Consider the following 27,511-nt stretch of genomic DNA (forward strand, 5'->3'; position numbering starts at 1 on the left):
CTTGAAATATTAGAAAGAAAACATTTTGTGTCATTTTTATTTCTACATATAGTCATCGTTTACTCTTAGTTTCCGAGATAATCGCAAAAAAGTTTAATTAAATTTGCGCTTTGATCGTCATGTTCTAGTACCATATATCGAATTGTTTATTCTTTTAAATATCTCCACTATAAATACTATATCTCAATGTGACATCGACTATAATGTAACAAAACCATGGATGACATGATAAAATTCGAACATTGACATGTTTATATATAGTATACCTGAGTATATTAGCGGTAATAAAAAAAACAATGGTACCGTGAATATACAGTAGCAAAATATGTTATGTTGTGTGTAGTATTGTATACTGTAAGTTTAACCGTAGTTTTTGACATGTGCTTAGGAACTAAGGTCGAAAGATGATTACATAAGAAAGTAAAAATATTCAAAATTTTAATCTTGACAACATATTTTAAGGCCATCAAAATTGATGAATTACTATATCAAAAATATTTTTGCACATATTTTTGAGATTAAGGCTAAACTATGAATGTATATAAACGGAACAATTGGACAGATATCCTTGACAATATATTTCGAGGTCATCGAAATCAGTCAGATACATCTCAAAGTAAATAATTACTACGTTATATGCCTCACAAAATATAAAGCTCTACCAAATAAGTTTTGACAAAACGATAATCGGAAGACTGACTTTGACAACGCATGTCAAGTTAGGGTGCCAGTAATTTACATATTTGTCAAATTACTTTGTTCAACATTTTGGGTTTCACTACAATTTTATTGTATGCTGGTGCGCCGTAGGCCACGAGGCACGTGTTTCCCGCCAATAGTTATTGGCTGCGACATTACGATTCATGGTATATATGTATATGTATTTATAATGAAACGATTATATAATATAAATAATTCATTAGAATCTTGTCCTTAATATATTATATTACTCGAAAATTCGTATACATTAATACACGTGTATATATATTTCGAAATACAGAACACATTATTTTTAGGTTAGATACATTATATTTAACTGAAAGACACGACTAAAATAATATATAGTTTAGTACATTTTGATTAAATGGTACGAAATAATTACTGTAAAATTCATATGCCTACAGTTAATGCATGGGAAAGTTTTTGAAAATATATTTGTTTCAAAAATCTATTTATTTAGTTATAACAGTACTTACCTCCTTCAGAGGTACCTTGAACGGCAAAATTTTTGTACCCTTTATTACTGAACCATACGGTTTATATTCCAACCACCTGTAATACAGAACAAAAAAGAAAATATTTTAACTTAACAAAAATATCGGAAATGATACAAAACAAGAATATGCCTGCATATACATAGATATATTGTGGATTAAGTAACATATATACAATATTTGTACGGGTACATGCAACAAGTGATATTGATAAAAAAATCCAAGTACCGCCATGTGACTATTTACCCGATATTACTGCCTGGGAAAATTATGAACAATTGAAACTTTTTATATTTAATAACAGTATCGTTTCAAGAAAATTTACGTTTCGGAAAAAATAGAAAAAAATACAAATTTATCAACAAATATATTTTAATTTATTTCACATGACAATTATTATTTATATAAACGAAAAAGCACCCTCTATTAAAAATTTTGACAATGATAAAGGGCACGTTTCTCGACCGATAAATTAGCTTCCACATAAACCGCGACAAGAAATACATTCAGAAATATCAAAATTTTTTATTGTGAACTGTAATTATGTAGCACATAATCATCAATTTTTATAATAACACTGTAATTTATAATTAAATAAACATTAATTGCAATCCTAGCTTAACAATTAAAGATTAAAAACACGATGAAAAGTCGGCATAACATAACCTCTTTACAATGTGACCTCTGTTTAAGTCCAACAAACAAGTTGTTTCTAATTTTCTAACAAATTCAACGGCATTACGTAAAATAGAAAATAAATAATAGTTACTTTTCAGGTATCGACTTCGGCATATTCGTCACTTCTTTAGGTATTTTTATGAGAAATTGAAAGCATAACACAAAAACGCAATTCCACTACCACAGCATGCATACGCAGCAGACAGATGCAATCATTGGCTGTCGCGACGCAGAACGATTAATCGATCGCTCGATTTTCGCGCGCAACGTCATGTTAATAGATGGACTCATAACCACGTTAGTTATTTCATACATTTCGTATAAAATATGAATCAAAATAAATAAAATGCTTACTCCTGAAACGTTTTCATCATAATGTGTATATGATTTATATAATTTAAAAATATTTTAACATATTTCATACCTAATGAATGGATCAACATACACTTAACAATATTTAACTAGCAACTGAATGTTTGGATTCTTCATTTCCTATGCGTACAAATATCATTTAATAAATATGACTGTGGGAAAAACGAGAAACAAAATGTTTTTAACAGTTAAGGTTTTTATTAGCTCGTAGGACACTGTATGTCACCCTCTTTTGTTGCCTTCAATTGCAGTATTTCATTCAGCACTTTTTTCTCCAATTCCAAAAGTACAGGCGGTTTTTTATACTATAAAAAAGTGAACATCAGATTTACAAGGAACTGATTAAAAGATATTAAGTCATTTTCATACCGTAATGATTAATGTGTTATGTTGATGAGTAAAAGATATTCTTTCTTGCTCAGGTTTTAATCCAACACGTTCTAAATCTGGAACTCTCAGTTTTTTGAAATATTTTTTGTTACTTGTACGAACAGTTATTGTTCCATCATCCTCAGCAGTGATTGAATATATATTCTGAGGATATGATAAATTTCTTATACGCCACTCAAGTGCTGTTTTTGTAATCCTTCTGGTAATAAATGGCTATAGAAATGTAATATAATAATTAAGGTTATTTAACAAATGTTTCGGTTTTGGTTATATTTGTAAATATAGTTTTGCAATATATAAAATAAACTATACATACAGCACTTAAACTTTCTTGAATTCCACAGACTTCAATGTTATCTTGCTTAGGCTCAGGATCTCCAATTTCTACATTCCAACCTTTACTTTGACCAAGATTACCTTTTTCTTTCCATGCTCTTCGTACCAAAACATTTGTTTCTAAATGGTATTCTTCTACCATTTCCCTGCCATCTTCCATCAGGAAATGAATCTTTCTCTTTCCTATAAAACATTCATCAAAAATTGTAAAACACCGAGTACTGAAATCAAATTCTGAAAACTCTAAAAGCATATAAAACAAAATAATAATATTTACTTATTAACAAAATATAAAAATTAAGTATTTTCCAATTAACGTATATATTAATATTAATAGTTTGATAAAACTTACATTTTAATATAGAACATTTTTGCTATAATAAGGACAAAGTAAGTTTCAAGTGACAGCAATTTATTGATTAAACATTTTAGAGGTTAAAGGTGCACTTTCTAGAGTATTTAATGTAAAATTATAATTAAAATAAAATACTGATCTAAAAAGAAAAAATAACATGAACTTTATAAATCAAATATTAATAAACTTTTCAATAATATTACCGTTTTGAATAATTGCGGTTTTCTTAGCATTTTGAATGAGACTTAACCACGGTTCCGGTGCCATTGATAAACAGTGAGTTTCTTAGCAACTGCAATATAACAATTAAGATTTTATCGTGACGTAAAAAACATTGAATTGCAAATGGTAATAAACTATGGTTTAATCCACTGAAGAAGTATATGTTTCATACAATTTTATAATTTCTTATCAACTGAAATTTAATAAATATTTTAGAGATTTAAATGAATTTTTATTGAATTACTAAACCTCTTTATCAATTGTAAACATCTTTCTAATTTATTATTGAATTTGCAACTTAAAACCTTCACATAATTTTACGACCTCTGTCCAGATTAATCTTGAGGGCCTCATGCGGTTAAACTGTGAAACTTCGGACAAAATTTCATATGCCTTTTCTGCATTTCCTTCTACAAAGGAGACAAGAATAGCTATCGTATCAATATACAGAATACAAATAGAACATGTACATAATTATTTTGAAATTCAAAGATTTTGAGGTGAAAAAGCAATATGATTGTATGATTTTTTTTTTAATACTGTTCATGCAATTATACAATGACATACTGGACCACTGAAATTTGGTTTTTAAAATTTAGGAAACAGATTTTTTAACGTAATTTTATTTTTCATCGCTTCCGTAAGTGTAGTATGATTTTGTAAAATTATTAATCCTAAAATTATAAATATTTTTAGAATTATTTAATAAATGGTTCTTGCAAAGCAGGAAATAATTAATAATAATAGATACCTTTAAACATAATACAAATCAAACTATGTATAGTTTCCAATGTATTTTAATTATTTGAAAAAAGATAGTTAATTCAAATTATCTTACATTTACAGATATTTTAGTATTTTATTATGACAAATATTACTTAAATAGATTTTATATATTATAAATTTTCATGAAATTGTAGAGGAAGTAAATTAAATTATATATATTTGGATATTAAAAGCATAAACTGTGAATATATATCAATTTTTAATAAGTATATGTTTTAATTACGTACTATGTTATATATTTCACGAATATTACAATTTTAAAACTTTTACATTTTTATTGAATTATAGTATTATTATCAAGATGCAGACATTTAAATATGATATTAATGTGAAGTTTATATAATAATTAATTGTACAATATAAGTTAATTACTAATTACTGATTAGTATTGCGATTTAAATACAATATATTAGCAATTTTGTATAAAATTTGATTTGTCTAATAGCAAATTTTTCTTGTACAACTTTTACTAGCATATTCTGTAAGAAAAGTAAACTAAAAATATCACATAAACATTCTTAAATACTTATTAGGTTGTTAGTTCACCATTAAAATGTCACCTTCTATTTGAGTACAAAAGTAGCATCTACTGAAAAAAGTATACATTGTACTTTTGGAATACTGTAAAAAAATAATTTATTGAACATTTGTGTTAGAGGCTGATGCAAAGAATTTGTAGCATATTTGTTTTCTTATAATAATAATAATGAACATTTTGAATTAATGTAAATTACTAATCTATTCCACTGTGATATTATATAAGGAAAGTAGCCACTGTCATTTTGTGTTTTTGCTATTACTATTATATTACTATTACTTTTTAATAAATTATTAACTCAATGAAGACAAAATTTTTTTCTTCATTCTTTCTTGAATATGTTAGTACAAGTTTCTAAAAAAACTGATTATATATATTCACACCTTGCGTTTTTATACATATTTGGACATAGGAGTACAAAATGTCTGTCTGATTCGTTTTATAAAAATTTATTAATATATACTGTTTTATAACATATTGTGGATACAAAGATCTACATATATGTATATACATATTTAAATTTAACATTTCCAGGAATATATACTGTTAAATAACATTCGTTTATTTCAAAGATTAGCGCCATTCAAAGATTAACTTTGTGCAAGAATATTTAATTTATTCATAACTAATATGGTGAAAAAAACTGTTTCATTGATTTGCTGAATAGTTTAATAAATGGATATAGAATCATTTAAAAAAATAGCTTGATTTAGTTAATATCGAAGTGTGTAATGTAGCATAAAAATAAAACAAGATATGAATAAAATATAATGAAATAATAACGAAAGTAAAATGCATTCTGGAATTAGGAATGAAACAGCATTCGTTAAGAAAATTTTAACATTATATATTTTGGAAAGCTGTGTTCTTAATGTTGCAACGTTTAAAATTTTTCATTTGGTGTTAATTTCGATACTTTACTACAATTAGAAAATTTTACAATCAAAATACTTGTTCATACTTGATCGCATAGATGTTACTACAATACTACACTTTAGTAGCATTGCTTTTTCGTTTGTCTGAAACAATGTAAGGATAGAATAAGTATTATGCATGTACGATACCAAAGTATATACAGTACTTTCCCCAAAGGTTTATTCAGCTTTATTTATACAATATAGAAATTTAATGACAATGAAAGGTCTTAAAATATGATCAGATAAAATCGAAGGTTCATATAAATCTGGTTCGTTTGTACAGTCCACGAACAGAGTAATTATAAATTATTTGTTTTTACGATAGTTCTTAACAACGTGGTCTCCGCTCGCTAAGTACAGTATGTAAAGGCAGCCTACACCCAATAGTATAAATACAATTGTGTATGTAAATATTAATAAAGAGTTGACTGTTATAAATTGTCGGCATAAACAGCATATCCTTTTCAATTATTTTTATCATGATAACGTGTATGTATATACGCATATATACATATATGCGTGAACATACATACATATGTTCTATATATATTTATTTATATATATAATATTTATAGAAAATTATTCTACCTACATTAATATATACATGTAAAGGCAAATGTGACATACCTGAACTTTACTCGTTTCTTATTTTATAAAAATATGTGTATTTATTACGTTTGTTCGTATTTTAGTCAATACTATTATTAATATTGTAACAGTACACAACACATCGCGTTAAAAGTATGCACACAGTCACATTATTTACTCTATATTTTCACCATTGTATATTACAGTTGATTGTTAATATATTTACTTGTATGGACTGAAATGTAATATTTTTGGAATAGTTTTTGTACAGTATATTAAGTAGTTCATTGAACTATTTATAATATTCAAGGTTTCTGACATTTGCCTTTTATCGTTTCAATTGTTCCTTTCGTTTAATTTTAAATTTGAATGCAGACTTAATTTTGCATTACACCTTATTGACAGTTTTGTCATCAAATTACAAACAATTTAAAGCTGCAAGAATATTTTTAAATAAAGTAACAGCAATAAAATTATTTGTTTTACTGGCGTTATTACATTATTTTTTACCTCATTTACGTCGAGTTGTATATAACACACTCACGACAGTGCTTTTTGCACTTTTATTCAATAGAATATGATGTTTGGCAAGTTTATCAATTTTGTAAGTAACATCATTTAGTTGATTAAAATTGTTTAATTAATCACACTTCAATACGATCGTAAACACTTAACATCTATGTCACTTACATATCAATTAAATCATGTATAATATACTCATAGATGAAGTAACTGAACCGAGGTGTATTAAAATTTGTCTTAAAGGAATAAACATGTTCAATCGTTATATACATAACAGTTTGTAATGTAATTATGGCGCCTAAACAATGTACTTTTATACATGCATGTTTTGGGAAATTAAAAATTATAATAGATATTTGCCAAATGAAAGAGAACAACAAAACAAAAGAAAATCAGGACTGTCATCATCGTAACTGTTCTTCTCAGTTTTAATAGAATAAAATGATATTTCAAAGGTATTTTTTTGTAGTACTATTTTCTTTTTTAGAAAACATTAATGTATATTCATGTTTACATCATTGTTTAAAGTAATAAATAAAACCATTTAATTTAAATATTACAGATTTTCAGAGTGTTGTTCACTTTTTTCTATTTGTGTAGTGCTTTGATTTCTTTATGCAATATTACTATATGTACAATCAGTATCTCTATGTTTGGTGATTATCCTTCGATCTCAAAGAAACCATACATCAATGCGAATCTCTGAAATATCTGAAAAACTTCGTTGTTTATTCAAACATGATGCAGAATATACCAAATATTAGCAACAAGTATTTTTTTCGTGACGAATTTTTTATTTATTTTATTGTACTTAAAATTGTAAGAGTGTTTTCTTCGTAGCACCGCATACATCCTCAAGAGACTTTTAACTGCGATCACCATATCGAGCAAAATTTTCTAATCAAACGTTTTATAAAACGTTAGCTTATGATAGCTTCATTCCTTGTGTTCAGGATCAGGTTTCGTTTTTGGTTCCATTGTCGTGGAACGTGGGTGATGAGGATTTGTTTGATTCCTTGGCACTAACAATACATTTCCATCAGCAGATTGTTGCAAACTGTATTCGTATGGATGGTATTGGTTGCCATCGGGATCTCGTAGAGACTAAAGATTAAATAATATCATTATTAATTCACCTTACGTATTTGAAGTAAATAACGACAGGTTTTTCTCCTAACCCTTTCGCTATAGTTGTTTCTTATGAAATTGTTTCCCTATGCTTATAAATTAAATTGTATCTACATACACAATTATATATGTATACATATTGTGTGTTTAAGAAATTTTCAGACTGATTCTTTCCTGGATTATGGTAACAGTTCTACAAAACTTTAAACTAAACAGACTTTAATATCCATATTAAATTATTGCACGCAAGAAGACAGTTGTTCACAGTAGCGAAAAGGTTAAGGCGAATTATACTGTAATGAATGAGGATTAGTAGTTATGCACTTACTTGAAACACATGACGATAAAGTTGACTAAATTTATCTTTAACGCGTTGCCTCTCAATTAGCATAAACTCTCGTTCACGGATGAGTCTCATTTTGCGGTCCCTCATCTCTTTTACTTCATCGGCGAGGCTTATAATTTGATCTAGTTTACGCTTACGGCAATTTTGAGCGGCTACTTTATTCTTGCCTCGTCTTCTGATGTCACGTATCAGAGACAATTGAGCTTCACTGAGATCGTATTTGCTAAGACGTTCATTAAATTCGTCCATAGGAAGATTAATAATATCGTTTACTGGAATGGGCACATTCAACGCCCTAGCTCTTTTCTCGTCCCTAGTTAAATGTTCCTCACCCTCACTTTTACGCACTGAAACAGGAAAAGAATATTTCAAAAATCTAAGATCACGGCAATTTGTAAGACGACTAAATACGATGACGAAACTTACCTTTTTTATCGCGGGAGACGGGGCGTTGAAGAGATCCGGAACTTTCCGCAGGTAAATGATACGTGTGATTATGATGAACGTGCTCTATAGCAGAACGTCCTGAAAGTAGAAAATGGTTGTTACTTAACATTCACCTAATATTTCATCGATATGAAATATTGTAAATATTATATAGGAAATCAAGGATTTTAATAGCATACATGTGGGAATGAAGAAATCTATCGATCTTACCTGATTGATGACGGGTGAAATCTACGCTACAGCTATATTTCATTTCCGGTTGTGGCCCAGCAGCACCTTCGATTGGCCCAGAATAAGCATTTCCTGGTGCACCAGCACCAACTGTATGCGAATCGTAGTCATATTTCATTGGAGTGGTCGGATGTGCGGTAGCTCCCAAAGGTGAACCTATTATAAACAGTGTAAAATTAAAATATAAATATATTGTTTTTACATATTCTAAAACTTTTTACAATTCAATGTGACAATTATTTACTACTAGAGAATTAAAAAACTGAAAGGTTGTATATAAAAATGTTAACAATGACCTTGAAAACTTTTTAATTTAATATCGTTTACTAAAACGCATTATCTACGAAATTGTTTCTGCAATGTTGGAGTAACTAATACATCGAACTTTAATTAATCGCAAAGAGGAAAAGCATCGTATTAGTTTTTTATTTTAAATGTACTAACCAGTTCCTTGTTCCTGAAAGTATCGTTTTGCAAACATTTGATGTTTTTTCTGCGCAACTGGAGGCATGGAACGCTCTGTTTGACATCTTGGAGAACCAGCGTTTCTTCCGGAAACGGAGTAGCTGCAATCGTATGACATACGATATTTGCTGAAAGCAGAAAAAACAAAAAATCACATATACATATAATACTCTGTCTAACAGAAATGATTAAACTTATTGATTTGTCTAGTTTATCATACCACTCTTACAAGGCTGTTGATTTAACTTAATGTAAAACTAAAAAATTACTTCTGTAATGCAAAGAAAACTCTGTTATTCTAATGCGTATGTTCAAAATTATATACTAAAAAAGAAATCTGTAATTCTACATATCTAAAAATGTCTTATGATCAAAATTCAACGTTTTACTAAACGACGATGCATATCAAATTTGTGGAATAATTTTCTTAAGAATTCATTATTGTTGTTGAGTAATCAACTCTTTTTCTATTTTTTTAAATTTAACACCTGACGAAACGTAGTGGAAATTAATACGTTGCATGACGTGTCGAACACTGAGGGGTCACCGGTGATCGACAGCAAAAAAACATATTATAAATGATGTAACCTGTAATCGCTATTTGGTTCAATACAGGAAAATATGTTTGTATCTTAAAATAACAAAACAATATTGATATTTTCAGAAATATCACGTGAGTACCGAAACAATCAACTTTTATCTTTATGTTTTAGACATTTTGAATCTACTTTTTGTGTGCATTGTATATTTAAAAGCATTTAAAAGTTCTATCTGCTTTCAGTAAAATTAGTGAAAGTGAAGATAAGTTCAAATAGTAGCGGATCGAAGAAGTATTGATAACTAAGTTTTATTTTAGTAATTATAGTTATTTAATACATCTTTTTATTTTTAAGTGAAAATAAATAACATAACGCAATGTATAATAAATTTAAAGCAGTAGGCTATTTAATTTTAAATAAAATTTTAAATAATGTAATGTAATGTAAAAAAATAGTACGTAGTAATACTTTTTCGATTCACCATACTTTATTCAACTCTTTCACTATTAAAGGCGATGGTAATCATTAAGCGACCATTGTATATTATAAGTAACTAGAGGCTCTTGATACTTGGAGAAGAACAAAATGTGTAAAGTGTAATGCATTTCATAAACTACAGTTTTATCGAAGTAACCCAACACAGAAATAAGATACTATAAATTGCATAAGATGCGAATGTTTTTTTTTTCAAATAAGATAGATAAACACTGTAAAGTAGATAAGTTTGGATAATAGAAAGTTAATTACAAAAGATTTTTAGCTAATTTTTAGAAATATATATGATTAGTAAATTTGTCAAATTAGTACATATTTTGGTGAAATAATATCAATCCGTAACTGGTAACGAATTTGAATATAATAAAAATTTCAAGTTTTATCATTTTTTGTATTGCTATCTATTTTTGTTCGAATTTTCAATGAGTTGTTTATGTATTAGTATAATTGGGGCCATCTTATATGTACGAAGCAGTATTATACAAATTTTGAAACACCGGTTCCTCCTTCGTTTGAAAGTCAATGAAAGTAAGTAATTAAAACGGTAAACATTTCTGCAATTGCAAAGACACTGATATAAATGAATACACATCGATGTTATACAGACACTGTACATTCTGAAACGTCTTAAACAGCGGAATACAAATAAATTTTATTGTTTATAGAATCTTTCGAAATGACACCTTTTAAGTTCTTGACCAAACATGCCGAGTTAATTTGTCATTCTAAACTTCTTTCAGAAGATAAACATACATTTTTTAACATGTACAAAATGACTTTCTTTTAGTAAAAAAATTACCCTATTAATAAGTTAACCATCCTTGTGCGATGAAATCAATTCCACACAGCAATTTTGACCATACATAAAACTCTAAAAAGAATCCTTACATATCTAATAAATAAAACAAATCTCTATTTTCTTTCCTTCAACTTGACTTTACTGTGTACTGTATACTTTGCTGTGAAAGCAATTTTAAAGTTCGCAAAGTTATTCTTTAAATACGTAATAAATGCCTCGGTATACCTACATTAGAGATTAAATTCTTTAGCACTAGGAGAAGCGTTTAAAATATACAACGTTATCGTTCTCATAGGAATTTGTTTATTCGATATTCTGACGTATTTGTTAGAAAAAGCTTCCAGCGCAACCGCAGCCTTACGCGATAAAAGTGGTACGTCACCGGTTACGGACTAATGTTTAGAAAACAGTTGAATCACCTAGCATAGTCCATAGTGTAATGAGAATCGGCTTGTGTGTGGCTGGAATTAGATCCAGTTTCCATCCATTCACCATCTGAAAGGGATGGTACACGTTCACTACCCATGCTACTGACAGCACTATCGCTGGATGCATCCATCCTTTCATCTGTTACACCAGGAAGTGTCGTAACGCCTGTGGCCGATGGAGTCGTTCCACCACCTGTCTGAACTCCTGGCAAGGCCGCTGCTCCCGTTGGACCAGAAGCATTATTGTTACCATTATCTAACATACGCATGGTGTATATGCCTGAAACACATTTTAATGACAGATTAGAAAATGTTAAGTAAAATTAGTTCAATATATTCAGGGTGTACTGATTGTCTAACATAAGATGAGATTTGACAGGATACGTTGCGTAGGTAGATTAGGTACTTATGTAGGTAATTATGTAGGTAGGCTAGGTATGCAGTTAGGCAGATAGGTGAGCTAAGTAGGTTGTCATGTAGGAAGGCTAGGTAAGTAGTTATGTAGGTAGGCTAGGTACTTAGTTATACAGGCTTGTATAGATAGGCTAGGTAAGTAGTTGAGTAGGTAGGTAGTTAGATAAGCTGCATAGCTACGTTTGATAAACTAGTTAGGTGGATAGATTAAGCAGGTAAGTTAGGTAGATAGTCAGGTATAAAGGTGTGGCTAGAATTGTTTAAATCTACAAGTGTCTTAAAATACAAAGAAAAATAGACCTGCTTGTATCGAGTGTAAATAACAGCTTTTTATTCGAGATTTCATTTTAGAGAAAATCGACTATATAAACTTGCTTCATACGTAGAAAGTTACAAACAAATAGGCTACCTTAAGAAAAAATATGGTACCTAAGATGAAATAGCCTTATTACTTGTTTATTTTTAACGATTTTTGGAGATTTTACAGTTTCGGGACTTTGGAATTTGATGATCTATACATATGAAAATAGAGATATATCGCAAACTTTTAACTTTGCAACATGTTCTTAAAATTACAAATTCTCTAATTCTCCAATTCATAAATTTTTTAAATTTCTATATTTGAAAATTTTGAAAATTTAAAATTTTCAGAATGCCAAATGTGGAAATCTGCAACTCCCATATTTCCAAGTCCTTATACTTCCAAATTTTTTAATTTCTAAATCATCAAATTTTCAAATTTATACATTTCTAAATTCTTTTCTAAAATTTCTAAAATTCTCAAATTCTCAAATTTCCCAAATTCCCTAATTTTCTAATTTCCATACTTTCGAATTTCTAAATACTCTAATTATCAAATTTCTAAATTTTTGAATTTCGTAAATGTCCTATGATATGTTTATACGTGTGTCAAGTAAATCTTTAAAGTCGATTTTCTGGAAAATGAAATGTCAAATGAAAAAATATTATTCTATATTTTCGACTTATTTTTTTCAGATAGAATCAGGCTTTATGACTGTACCATAATACCGCCCTATATATTTATAACTTGGCGAGAAATGCTATATTTTTGGACAAATAAATTAAAATTAACATTTAATTTTAAAACAATTACGTATTCTAAAAGATGACATTCATATTCTGTGTTGAAATGATTATAATAAATATCCTCTGTATTTACCAATGTAATAATTTTTTACCTCTACTTTCTGCAGAAAATACTGAAGCGATCAATTGCTCAATAATTCAAGATTTTTAATTCTCCTTTTTTATTTTAAAAAAGAAACATTTAAAATTGCAGAAACTTCTATGCCAGAAATTATATGAATATTTCTTAATATATATGTGTTAACACTTCAAATGTATAAATATTGACATTGGTTTCTTTTTTGCACCTAGCCATTAACATATATTAATTCTTTCATATACGAATTTCTCTGAAAAGTGTAAACAGGTTTTGTTATGGATCTTTAACTATGCAATGGCTTTTTCCGACCTATCTCGATTTTATGCCTTAAAAAACTTTTGTTATTGTTTAAAAATATATAATTGTTATGTGGCTGTTTCATTTTTTGCGTTATATTAAAAGTTCATTATTTGGGTTCATATGATGCATCTTCATCAAAAATTGTTATGAATAATTTCTTCTTAGATGTATTTAATACTTTATTGCATTATTTCACAAATATCGTACATAAAATAATATGATACGACATGCAAATATTTTGTCAAACAAACATGAAATTTCTGAATTAAAACTATTGAAAATATTTTTTGTTGTCCCTTCTTAAAATATTTCAAAGTTTCAATACTCTATCATTTTCTCGAAATAAATTTCTTAAGTACAAAATATGTATTCATTGTTATTTTTTATTATTTTATTACTTGTAAAAGGTCTAAAACATATCTCTTTCAAAATGAAAAAAGAATAACAATGAATTAATTATAGTTGAAATGAAAGAAATGATATTACTAAAAGATTTACGTGAAATTTGAGTATTTTATGAAATTGGTTTCATCGAGAAATACATTTATCTTTTAGTTTTTGTACAGTGAATCATGTTCTGTATACAAAGTATTAAATATAGAAGAATTAATTTTGAATTACTGCAACCTAAAAATACAGGCAGATTCTTTTGTATAAATATGTGGAAAGTTTATTTACAAAACTCATATGATACCGAAGCGGTTATAACATGTTAATAACGTTTTTGCGTACAAAAGATATTCAAAGGTTTCAAGGTGAATTCTATTTTTGTAGGTTTAGGTGAAATCGCATATTTCATTTTCCATTGTCGTGATGCCCAAAGCTACGAGTAACTAAAAATATATCTTGAAATCGAAAGAAATGTAAAAAACATTACTACAAATACATCTGCATTACAAATGTAACCTTGACTGCTATAATATATATGAATTTTTATAATTTACCACGAATTACTAATTTAAAAGTGAACTTTCATACTAGGAAAGTATTTTTTTCTACGGTAGGAGTGTTATAATTATTCAATAAAACTACATTGATTAATAACAAGAATATCAAAGTTCAAGATAAAACTGTGTTGTTTATTCCTCGAAAATAAGTAATATAAACTTCTATTTTTCGTTTCCATGTAAAATATTTTCCTCATGCAGAATATTTAATGTTTTAACTAAACAACGGATATTATGTAAAACAAGAGAGTGGTTTCTGTTTTTAATCGAAAAGTCCACATTGCAAACATGACATTTTCAGTAACCGGTTTTATACACGTAATTGTTATGCTTAAGCTTCACCCGTAACAATATGTCTTTATTCAGAGACTATGAAAATATGTTTTCTAAGAGTAAAATAAAGACATTTTTACATCTATGGTTTGGATTAAACAACGAAATTATTTATAAAAGCAAAGCATTAATTTAAATATTTAATAGTGTAATTTATTTCAGTAAGTTTTGCGTACAATAATAGTTTATTCGCTTATGTGTACGTTTTTGTTGCAATTTATTTACGCTGTTATCTACGCTTAATACTAGTACTGTTGTTTTTAGTATTAGTTGCAAGTACTTATTGTTAATAGTTATTAGTGTCACACAGTAATTACAAAGTATTCATTATTGATAACTATAATTAACAGTTTTCATATTAGTAATGTCACTGTTAACATTACTTTTGCGTAATATTATAGCTAGTATTAACAACATTGTAACTAATATTGGTAATTAATACTGGTAATATTGCAGATAATAATAATTAATAGCTATTAATTTTACTAAGGATGCCACAAGTGGTATACATTTATAATACTTGAAATTGTATCAGTCATGATATAATTAATTGTTAATAATTGTAATTATTAATTATTATTAGCTGTCGCAGTAAAAATTGACGTATAACACAATAAATTACAATAATGATCATCGAAATACAATGAATTAATATTTAAATTTACTACGATACATTATTCATTTAATACATATACTATTATAAATTTTTTCCGTTTTTGAAATTTTGATTACTCAATTACTTGGAATTTGAAGTATCGATCGCCGATGACCGTCATGATAGTCTTCGTGCTAATAGCTATTATTATTACTGATGGAATTAGTTAGTGACAGTTATCGGCAATAATAACAAGTAATTTTTAGTAACATTACATTCAATTGTTATTAATATATTAATTTTATTTTTGTTAATACTATCTTATTACTACACTATTTTATTACTAACATTAATAACTATTAGTCATATTTACCGATTAGCAGCACTGATGTTTGTATTAGTAATGTGTCAGTTTGAGTAACAAGTAATTACATTTAATAGTTATTAACATCGGTAATAACACAGCTAGTATTAATTGTAAGTTACTAATACTACGACCGGTATTACTGCAATTATTCTATTTTTATTAAATACCATAAATATTAAACTTTACATGTTTGAATATTTCACAATGTATTACAAAATATTTACTTGAAAGTACGATATGTATACAATGTTCATAGTAAACAGAATGAAAACATGTGCAGTGTAAGACACAGGAAGGCTCAAGGTCCATTGGTTGCGTGGATCGACGTACCGTTGATTAACCATGTCTATTAATATCAACCACGTTTCGAATTCATCAATTGTTCATACAAGAATAAAAAAGATAATAATTACTTCACCTATAATTCTCTAATAATACTTGAACCATAATTTATAATCGTTTCCTAAATCTATCACGATATTTATATCAGTTATAACGGTTAACACAAATCTGTTTTAAAAATACTTGTACAAAAGAACAATTCTATCTGTGATATAGTCATTCAGACGTCTGATATCAAATCTGTTTGATCTGAAAGATTAGATAAGGTTAATTTAAAATTCTATCGATTTTACATGTATAAAGTACAGAATAGTTTTATCGAGATGAAAACATATCGAGCAATAAGAAATTATTATATCAGTACTCTTATTAATTCCTATTACTTCTTATTAGAACATAAGAATTGTACTAACGGAACTCCACATAGTTCTAAAATTGATTCGTGATACACGTAGAAGCACTGCTTCGAAAGCAGATTAAGATGCACTGGTGTAGTGATACCACGTTTCTTAGAATTATTCAGCGCATACAACTGCAACAGAACCGTGTAAACCTGGTATCACGTTTCATTCTTATCAACTAATTTTGAGAAAGGAAATACAATGCTTTATTGCAACATTTTTTCTTCTCGGTATAACGGTGATAATACATGTCACGGATGAACAACAGTGCATTTCAGTTTATCTCGCTATTTAAACGTTATATAAGTGATAACTTAACATTAACACTGAGTAAGAAAGAAATATCCTCGACGCGATTCTTACAAAAGCAATGCATAAATAAATTACCCTGTCGTGATTGTTAATCGTACCGTTCGCTTCGCAACATCGATACAATGCTCACTTAATATTCTTAAATATATGCGACAACTGTTCAAGCGATTGTGACAGACGGCAAAGAAATAAAGAAAAGAGAAATACGAGCACGTAAGCGAATGTACGGTAGAGAATCGTCGAATTGTCATGACGCAGCATTTTTCATTACAATGATAAGCTATCGGACTTTTGAATTTACTTGATTGGATCTACGAACGAATAACGAACGATTACGTAACATCATTCTTATTCGAACAGCTCGTAATTCATGCCTCGTGACGGTTCAAACCAGCGATAGTTCGAGTTCGATGGGTTCGATGCTGGTCATGAAGTTAATGCGGACTGCATGTAGGTCGATGGCATATCAAACACGTGACATGTCCACGTATGTGCGTAAGCTTATACGCACGAATTCCGAGGACCCACAGTGTTATGTTACTTTCTTTTATGTCGCAATCAAATCGGCAAATCTCGACCGCCATTCATATTTTTCTGGACTTTCGATCGCGAGTCAGGGTCAATAAACAAGCACGAGGTACTGTTGTAGGCTGCATCGGCTCGCCGTTCGGTTCAAGTTAGAAATTCATCGATAAAACGCGATAACATGTGTTAATGTAACCGAAGAAAAAAAATTACCTACGTGGTATATATACAATAACTCCCATAGTCGCCATTTAAGCTCCTGAAGAGCTTCATTCGAAAGATCGATGCACTCGGAGGAAGGTGTTCTTCGATCAAGTGTCTTTAACTACTTAGAAGTTTCCTGTTAGAGGCGTACAAAAGAAACTGGTACCATTTGTTCACGGTATAACACACGCGCGTAGGAGTTCATGTTCGAGAACGTCCAGCGCAAAATATTTTCTTGTTTGTAACCAGCTCTTTAGCACCTTTACTTCGCCAGCTGTTCCTTTCTCTCTTTCACAACAATCTTCCCCGGCACACTGAATCTACCTCCCGCTGATGCATATTAATCGAGCTCGCACTCGCAACACAAACACACGATCACGTCAGTTAACTTCACTTTCGAACACAAGGATAACCGTCGAATTTGTCACGCGAAGTCGATGTTCCTGCATTTTTACGTTGAACACGCGAAACATAGTACACTCGTTCGATATCGTATTCGATATTGAAACGCCATTCACCGACGCCTGAATCACAGATCGTTGGCTAAGATCGTATCACAGCACTAGAAGGAAGGAAAAAAAGTTGCCAACAACGAGTGAATCTTAATAGCCGCAGTCGATTCGTCGGCTGAGTCGCAATTTATCGCGAACTCGAAACACACGCGTGGAGTTATCGCATCCGACGACGATTTCCCTTCTCGGAACATATTATAACGTCGGCTTTGGAACTCGTACGATTAGCGGGACATCACGAGATACGCAAGATAGGCATTCGATCGCGAACACAGCGTAAACATAACTACTTAAGTTGGTGGCGCGTATCTGAAAGAGGCTGACCCGGCGTGGGGCGTTACCACTCGCTTCAAGAGGATGGTGACTAGCGTCACTTTTCACTTTGGTATTGGACAGACAACCAGACGGTGGGAGCGTCGGCGTACAGCTACGTCGCGTGTCGACCGATTCGTCATACGGACAACTCGCGTACCCTTGGATAATTCCTTCATCGATCATAAACTTAGCGTTTTATGTTAATCCGTTAGGTTAACGTGTCGCATAGATATACGCGTGCGACGTTAAGTACCGTGACAAAAGAATCGTGGAAAGAACGTGTAACCAGTCAATTGCATTCGACTGCATACATCAATCCGAAACTTTATTCCGTTTTGAACGTTAAGGAATTATTTTTTATTTAATAAAAATATAATCTTTACGAGTTTTGTTGTACTTGTTTCGTGAAATTTGTAATTTAACTTGTGTTCAATGTCGTCGTTTCTTGATTTTAATTTCTCGTTTTGAAATTTCTGGATATAAGGAACTTGAAATGTTAAAAATTTGAATTTGAGAATCTGAGGGTTCGAAGATGTGTACAATGGTTAATTTGGGACTTTTGAAAATGTCGAAATTTAATCATTGTTGACAATTAAAAATAAGAATGAAAGAAATTAAGAACGTCTTGAGAAAGTTCAGAGAAAGCCTAAGTAGAGTCTAGGAATAAGCTAAGGAAAATCTTGAAGAGAGTTTGACCTAGAACTCTCCCATTCCAATGCTTTTTATCCAAAGAAAACCTACATTGCATCCAAATGAACTGGCTATTTAAAACAAAAAGTAAATGACGAGGTCAGCGTTTAGTTAACTTGTATGTTAACATATTAACATATTAACCTACAAGTAAACATATTAATAACGTACCATTGCAAAATACTAGTGTTATTGGAACATATACATGCTGTTTCATGTTTATCCATTAGGAGAACTAAATTGTCACTTTAACCTTAAACCACTAAAAAAAATTGCTATGTAATGCCATCAGTTGTTATTTAAATAATCACATTCTATAAATTCTATCTGAATGAAAAGAGGCAATCACAAAATTAACATTTTGTATTAAATCTCTAAGTTATCATGCTAAAAAAGTATAGAGTTGTGACTTTGAATTATGTCAAGAACAGTTACTACGTAATGTACCATCTCAGTCTGCTAGTGCCATTTGATGCAAAAAGGAAATGTCTCAGAAGAATCCGAGAACATGGATACTTAACCGTTGTGTCAACGCACGTATTCTACGGCTAGAAATTGTTAACGCATTCGCAACGATTGCAAACTGATGACATAAAATATTATCTTGACCCAGTAAATTTTTCATACGTCACGCTTTTATTTTCAACGTTAAATTCGTTTATTCGAAGAAACGAAACATAAAACTGACCTTGCTAAGAACAAATTCATTTCAACGCGGTCTCGAACATGCTTTATCGTTTACACCGCTCCGCTATGACTGGACTTTAGAGTCCTTCCTGATAAATGTTCACGCTCTGAAAAAGTTGGAAACTTCCGTATGATATACTACGTAGCATCATTTATCGAACAAAATAGAAAAAACAACTTCAAGAAACATTATTTTCTTGAAAAGTTTAGATATTCAGTTTAGATATTCGACAGAAAGTTCAGAGTTGCGAAGGAGGTAATGAAAGAAATTTGTAAAATGCAAAGATAATGATATAATTGTAGTAGAATGAAGAACAATTGTATCGTGTATAGGCACTAATTGAATTCAGGTATTTTATAGTGATGTATGAAGAATGGTTGATAGTTACAATTTTAAACTAATCTAACGACTAACTCACATAGCAAGCAAAATTTTAAATATACGATTAGGTAGTGACGTAACTAGATAAGGACCAAGGAGACACTTTCCGGTATCTTGAATACATTGTAATATAAGTTTTCTAATTTTTAAAATTGAAAAGCGCAAATTTTCGAATTTTGAAATATCCAAATGGCCAAATTTGTAAGTTTTGGAAGCCTTAATTTTCTGAATATTCAAATATTTAAATTACTAATTTACAAGTCTCACATTTTCAAGCTTTAAAATTATCAAATTTTTACATTCCTAAATATTAAAGTCTCGAATTCTCGATTCCTAAATTTCCAAATTATCAAATTCTTTTCCAAATTCTCATTCCGAAATGTTGAAGGTATTCATGTTCCCAAGCTTCCAAAAACCACTTGATCATGTGTGGTGTGAATGTTGACACTATCAGATAAAAATCTTAGTTATGCCAATGCTATCATGCTTACAGTGTTATATCTGTTTTTTCTGTAATGACATAATACTTGGATATTTAATGCGTTTCACAAAAATATAAGATAAATTACTTAATGTTATAATTGCTATGTCATTTTTGTCATTAAACGTCCTATTATAACATGCTTCAGTGTAATCGTAGAATAACATGAATAATTAATATCTTCGTACTGTTGTTTAATGAACGTACAGAATGCGCAAACGTAATTACATCGTATAATTGCACTGTTAGTATTTCGAAATTATCTGTTTATTTTGATATATGTATACAACAAAATATATTTTTCATACCTTGAACTTTAAACTATGTATAAAATGCAAAATATGTGTAAATATATTCTTTTACAGAAACATTATTTCGACTGTTTAATAAGATTTCAATTTTGTAAATTTTATGAAAAATGAACTTTTTTATTAAAATATTATGATTATGTAACTGTTTTTATTGATCACATAATATGAGGATTTTTTCATTTTTAATGTTTCATTGTGTTATTGCGAATTTTTATAACAAGGTAATAGCACAGGAAGTACATATATTTTAATTTGCATAGAATGGATATATAAATATTAAAAGCTTTACGCTCTTAAAATTTACGAAAAATTATTTAATAGTTAACTAATTATTTCGTAGTAATAATAAATAATTTGTGAAGTAATTACATATATTTATATATTACCCAAAAGAAGATGAAAATGTATTGGATAATATTCTATTAATATAATTCTACATATCTAAGTTTTTCTAAACTGACCTATAAATTAATGATAAATACTAATTTATTTACACATCGATTTTGAGATAAAATTTAAAATAAATGTATAAAATGCATGAAATGAATGTCTAATTATTAACTTATCAGTACTTCACCGATTACCTTTTTCGCTATATCTATCTTTCGGTGAAAAGTGGCAACATGATTTGATTAAAAATAAGCTATCAAAATTGCTTCGAAAGCGATTGAAAAATGATACACTATATCATTATTAAAAATTGTCCATTATTCATAAATCATATTAAAGTTAATAGATACTTTTTTAAAAATGATGGCAAATTTTGTATCTTATTAATTACTTTTAATTTTACAAGTTAAATACTGTAGTAAATATACTATCTAAAAAACGACGAACATTTGCATATACATAATAATTTTCTTTCATGAATGTTTAATTTTATATGTGAAATATTGTATCAAAGGACACTATCTTAAAATCAACAAAAAACTTTGCATATGCGTAATCATTTTTACTATCATACATGATTAATTTTATATACGAAATATTAATATATCAATGTATACCAAAGGACACTATCTCAAGAACAACGGAAACTTTTGCACATGCATATTAATTTACTTTCGTATATTATACAATTATTGCACTAAAGGATACCTTATATCCTATACATTTTTATACATTAAAAATATTTTTTGAAAATAGTCAAAGGTGTAGCATATGTATGATAATTTTAGCGTCCATACCAGAGAATTAATTTTGCAAATGAAACGTTTGAAATCACACGAAAAATCACGATTAGCGAATATGATATTTGTCGGACGCAACAATTCACGTTCATTGCGCCTACATACGATGTAAGTGTTCCTCTATGGTAATTATGTAATATAACAGTGTAAGGAAACGTAACTACATAAGTATGCAGGCAGCAATCATTCGTACTTTCACCATGAGTCGTGGGTGTACCTTAGCAAACTTATCTCTCGCACATACGTAATTATCCCTTTTGTTTTGCATATCATGCTGTTTTACATAAAGACTTGATACACGACACACGTTTATTCAGCATTATTACAATTTTAACTGCTTAAGTAACACGTGTGATAACATTACAATGAGAAGCAAAACTTCTTGAGAGAGAATTATTTATGTGCTCACATATATTAACACGAAATAATCTAATTAATTCTACCTGTATGGATTTCAGTTTAAGAATCGATTAACGCTTTTAGTATCGTTAGTTTATTTGTTACGACATTTTATTTTTAGTGTTAAGAACCACTGTGAACGCTTAGTCATTGGCTTCAATGTAATTATGCTGATTTATACAATGATCCGTGATAACAGTGACGATATGCATATACATACCGGTTGGGTACTATGTAGAGTACCTTTCATATCTCAAGTTTGAATTAAGAGATTTCTTAAGCACTCAATTTATATTCAAATTTTCGAATTTTTGAACTTCTAAATTTCTACATTCTTAACACCAGATTTACGGACGTTTGATGGTCACTTTTATTTAAATTTACCTAAAGTAGAAAAATAAATAAATTGCAGATGATGTGTGAACTGCCTAAAACATTGATACTTTTGCTGAAAGTTGATGAAAGTTGACATTTTTACAGAAATTTCTTAACAAATTCTGTCATCTAAAGTAGGCCTATTATCCGTCATTTTAATGGGTTCCGTAAATCTAGTGTTAAACTCTACGATCCCTAAATTTTTCAATTTTTCAATTTTCAAATTTCTGATTTCTTATTGTGTCGAATTTCCAAATTTCTGTTTTGTTCAAGTGTCAAATTCGTAAAAGTACGTTATTTCAACTTTCAAAATTCTAAACTTTAAACTCTCGAATTCTCAATTTGAAATTTGAAATTTCATACATTTTCAATATTTCAATTTTCTGAATTTTCAAAAGTACGACTTTTCAGGTTCTGAAATCAAAGTCTTTTAAAGTCGTCGAATTTCTAAATTGTCAATTTATAAATTGCCAAATCTTTAAATAACCAAGTTACAACATTTGCTAATTCTTTACTTCGTAAAGTTTACAAATTCATGTTTCAAAGTACAAAGTACACACTTCACATGTACAAAATATATTTTAGTAATATTGAGAATACTGTGTAAAACTACAAATTGTATAATATTGGTGTTATAGGTAACCTTAATATGAGTGAGGATGTGCTGTTTAGATATAATTTCTGATTTCTTTATTAGCTTGCAAGTAACTTGCAAGTCAGTTTCTGATAAATACTCAATAAAATTGATGCGATACTTACTTTAGTATCGATGCAAAAAGGCTTTTAACAGTTTTATTGTTACTTGAAAATTAGTAACACTAATTAAAAGTGTAACTCTAATGCATTTGAAAGTGAAGTCGGTAGGTAATAACAAAATATACTTTTCTGATTAATAACTTCATTCCAGTAAAATTCTAATTTCCAAAGAATTTGATTAATTATATTATGTTTATAGAATTGAGATCCATGAACGTTGGTAATAAAAGAACTGTATCAGGATCTGAATATGAAGACAATTAAAACCAAAATGATAAACAAATTTTTTTAAACATTATCTATCACTGCAAAATAAAAAAAAAATTGTCTATCAGCGCATATCATTTTTAAATCTATTGAAATGCAAAATCGTAAATATCTAGCAATAACAAAGAATTTTCCTCACTTTCGAAATAAATGGTTCAAATAGTAATTTTCTAGAAAAACAGTTGCGTCGGTTTAGCTTTGCTCCTAACTGTACGTTCGTTACTAGTAACCAAGTGCGTCATCACAAAATTGTCAAGGATGGACGACAATCTCGGATTGCCTCATGAAGTAAGGATGCAAGTTATTTTTATTGCGAAATAAGAATAAGTATACAACGTTTAAGTCCTTGTTGGACAAAATTGTGACGTAATAATCGCACAAAGCACACACGTGTTCCTTTCTTTCTTTTTCTTGTTATAATTAAATATGTTCTATCGAGATGCTAAATATCTTATCGTTACATTGATATAGAATGATCGAGAAAACAAATTATTTTTTTTAAGATTATATACAATGGCTCCGTTTTTTTTCATCATGGTCAAAATACGATTCGAACAAAGTACAAAAAACATATTGCGGACCATAAGTAATAGAACATTTCTAACTTTTGTTCTTCATTTAAGTTATTTTGAACTACTGAATTGTCCTTACTGGTTCACCATTCCTGAATTAATTATTTAAAAATCCTACATTATGTGAATCATTTATAAATCTTAAAAAATTTAGTGTATAAATGTTTAAATTAATATTTTATTAATTTGCCCCTCACTCGATATCGCTCCTCTGTTGATAATCAATTTCAGAATTGTCATGTAATTCGCGGTACAACCAGAAAAGTGTTGATTCTGCGTGAAAAATTAAATCGAAAATATACAATAAAATTTTGTACTGAAGCTTCGTTTTCGAGAACAGTCAATTCGAAAATTTATACAAAAATTTCTCTACGGTGAGAAAGATAATACTTTTAAGTTTTTGATTAATTTTACAAGTAATGAATGTTATAAATGAATTAACACTAGAACTACTGACATTAAATGCTCGTTTATCGAAGAATGAAAAATAAAATGGAAAGGGAAATAAATAAATACTAAAGCATCAAGTAATATATAGAACTAGTTTTTACGATAATAAAAATTTTAAAGCAGGAAAATAAAAATTTGTAATATAAAATGAGAAATCTGAAACCAGTCATTTTAACTCGTTGGTAATTCTAGTGTTAATATCACTAAAATGTATAATCAGTTTTTTATATGTCAATTCACCATAGTATGATGAATTTAGTCGAACAAAAGTACATATACTAATTTAGAACATCTATTAATTTTTTTATTATCTAAAGAACTGTTGAAATTGTTATCCCTTTTGTCGTAAATAAATTATTTTTATATAAATTGAATTTTCTTGAAAAATAAGATTTGTATAGAAAAATTTTATTTGATATTTTCGACTTATTTTCCCATGTAGAATCACCCTATTCGGTTCTATTGCCAGTTACTTTACGTATTTCATCACGCGGTAACGCGTGATCAATCAATTTACTTAAAAAATGGTAACTTTATCATCCACTCCCTTTAAATGCATATTTTAAACAGAATAAGAGGTCGAATAAAAAATATTGCTAAGCTATTTTAAATCTTTATACATTTTAATCGCTGTAATGCGCTTTACAGTGCATCGACTAAAATTACACAATCAATTTTCTATGTAAAAGAGTTTCATATATTAGAAGAGCTTTACCTAAAAGAATACTATAAAATTTTAAAGATGAAAAAATTTATAAATTTATAGACTTCTAAATTAAGAAAATTAAAAATTTTCAAATATAAAAATTAAAAAATTCGAATGTTTTCAAATTTATAACTTGAGTTTGACAATATAGTAGTTTTAAAGTTTGGGTTTTCGGATATTTGAAAATTAAGAAATTTGGATTTTTAGGAATTTGAAAATTTACGAATTTCAGAAACTGAAAACTTAGGAATTTGAAAATTCAGACATGTGGTTTTAAGTTCTTCCTGTGTAGTAGAAGTTTTATCTCTGCTGATTCATATTTCACCATGTATTTCAGAATAATAGTGGTGCATCATTTTTATTTAAAATTTGACAACTATTTTGGAGAAAAACTAACATATTGGCAAGTGCTAAACTGGTATAACAAAAGATGTTACAGGTAGATATTATATTATATTATACAATTATACTTTATATTATATAATATTTGCCTATCTTGAAAAAAATGTGCACTTCATTATTACATCCCATGAATGTACAAATTACTTGCAATCTGCATTATTTTCCAATTGTTAAAAACCAGCTATAATGTCACATGTCTGCTCCACTCACTGTTAAAATTCAATTTTATCTCTTAATGCATCTTTTGTTACGACAATCTGGTCCAGCAATGTGAATGTCCACGATCGTAACACTTCTGAACAGCAGTGCATGTATCCGATCTTAAAATTCATCCGCAGCGAAGTAGAAGCGAAGCCTTTCGAATAACTGAGGTCGTGTGACTAAGCATCTCAAATATGGATGCGATATCTTGTTCGCAAACCTCGCCAAGTGATAATAAAGCACACGCGGTCGCACACGCAAGTATTTATAGCGGTGGTTTCCTAGTTGATTTCGCATGACGCGACTATGTTTTTCTACATAATGCAGTCTTTATAATCAAATAAATATCGTACACTTCATTTCCTCCTGAGCTGATAATGCTTTGATATTTTGATTCTTTGTTAATCTTCGAAGAGCTGTAACTTGATTTAACTTAGCTGCACGTTTCCAGAAAAACATGGAGAAATCATATCCTTGTATGGATATATCTACTTATTGTTATAAATAAATATGTTACAATGGGGACTACAAACGAGAAAATATTAAGAAAATATTTAGAAATTATAAAAATGTGTTTAGAAATTATATATAATTAATATAAGTATAAGTGTAATATAATGTTCACTTGTGTTACAAATACTACACATCACTTGTATTATATTATATGTATATGCATGTGCAATAGGTACAATATTGCTTATGTACTTGTAGAAATGAATATTACGTTATAATACAGTACTACATTCTGTATACTATACTATATTCTGTATATGTATACTTAGACAATAAATATTATATTGCATATATGTATACACTGAATATTATATATATATTGTACTTATATAATATGTATTATATTACTGTATATGCTGCAACAATAAATACCATATTGCATATTGACTTATACAATAATATAAATATATGTATAAATATACAATAAATGTTATATTGTTTATATTGTATTTTCCTATTGTACAATTATTCATAACAACATATATAATAACGTGTTTTTAGTAACACATGCAATGACTTGTTTTTAACAACAACTTGTGTATATCATTTTATATTTTGAATTTACTTATACTTTATGCCG

At 28.9% G+C, this 27,511-nt stretch overlaps 3 protein-coding genes and 1 long non-coding RNA gene across 15 annotated transcripts in view; 1 reads left to right on the forward strand and 3 right to left on the reverse strand.

Annotated features, from left to right (window-relative positions):
• LOC100882266 (uncharacterized) overlaps positions 1 to 2,289 on the reverse strand; it is a 103,212-nt gene extending 100,923 nt beyond the window's left edge. For 2 of the 3 annotated variants that reach the window (XM_003705627.3, XM_076535836.1), the window contains exons 1-2: positions 1,984 to 2,289; positions 1,197 to 1,272 (exon numbers count right to left, since the gene is read on the reverse strand). In XM_003705627.3, coding sequence (XP_003705675.1) covers positions 1,197 to 1,272; positions 1,984 to 2,006 — 99 coding nt within the window. In that variant the 5' untranslated portion in view covers positions 2,007 to 2,289. Of the gene's footprint in view, positions 1 to 1,196; positions 1,273 to 1,983 lie in introns of those variants that run through there. The other variant, XM_076535837.1, reaches the window with a different exon arrangement.
• Positions 2,290 to 2,440: 151 nt separating this feature from the next.
• LOC100882377 (protein DPCD) lies at positions 2,441 to 4,035 on the reverse strand. 6 transcript variants are annotated; one of them, XM_012290847.2, is made up of 5 exons: positions 3,892 to 4,035; positions 3,549 to 3,637; positions 2,971 to 3,173; positions 2,634 to 2,867; positions 2,441 to 2,569 (listed from the first exon to the last, which is right to left on the reverse strand). In XM_012290847.2, exons 2-5 carry the CDS (start codon positions 3,610 to 3,612, stop codon positions 2,465 to 2,467), a joined length of 606 nt encoding a protein of 201 aa, XP_012146237.2. In that variant the 5' UTR covers positions 3,613 to 3,637; positions 3,892 to 4,035; the 3' UTR covers positions 2,441 to 2,464. The 6 variants fall into 6 exon arrangements, with proteins under 6 accessions (XP_012146237.2, XP_012146239.2, XP_012146236.2 ...); XM_012290849.2 differs by having other exon boundaries at positions 3,873 to 4,016; XM_012290846.2 differs by having other exon boundaries at positions 3,817 to 3,970.
• Positions 4,036 to 5,960: 1,925 nt separating this feature from the next.
• The window catches only part of cnc (NFE2 like bZIP transcription factor cap-n-collar), a 281,683-nt gene continuing 260,132 nt past the window's right edge, over positions 5,961 to 27,511 (reverse strand). For all 5 annotated transcript variants that reach the window (XM_012290857.2, XM_076535644.1, XM_003705629.3 and 2 more), the window contains exons 8-13: positions 11,788 to 12,076; positions 9,515 to 9,663; positions 9,050 to 9,226; positions 8,819 to 8,917; positions 8,375 to 8,739; positions 5,961 to 8,022 (exon numbers count right to left, since the gene is read on the reverse strand). In XM_012290857.2, coding sequence (XP_012146247.2) covers positions 7,855 to 8,022; positions 8,375 to 8,739; positions 8,819 to 8,917; positions 9,050 to 9,226; positions 9,515 to 9,663; positions 11,788 to 12,076 — 1,247 coding nt within the window. In that variant the 3' untranslated portion in view covers positions 5,961 to 7,854. The remainder of the gene's footprint in view (positions 8,023 to 8,374; positions 8,740 to 8,818; positions 8,918 to 9,049; positions 9,227 to 9,514; positions 9,664 to 11,787; positions 12,077 to 27,511) is intronic.
• LOC143265169 (uncharacterized) lies at positions 17,737 to 24,846 on the forward strand. The gene is made up of 3 exons (XR_013039371.1): positions 17,737 to 18,890; positions 23,703 to 23,924; positions 24,020 to 24,846. It is a non-coding gene; the product is annotated as an uncharacterized LOC143265169 (long non-coding RNA).

Source organism: Megachile rotundata, chromosome 9 (genome assembly GCF_050947335.1).
Source record: "Megachile rotundata isolate GNS110a chromosome 9, iyMegRotu1, whole genome shotgun sequence".
Classification (NCBI taxonomy): Eukaryota; Metazoa; Arthropoda; class Insecta; order Hymenoptera; family Megachilidae; genus Megachile; species Megachile rotundata.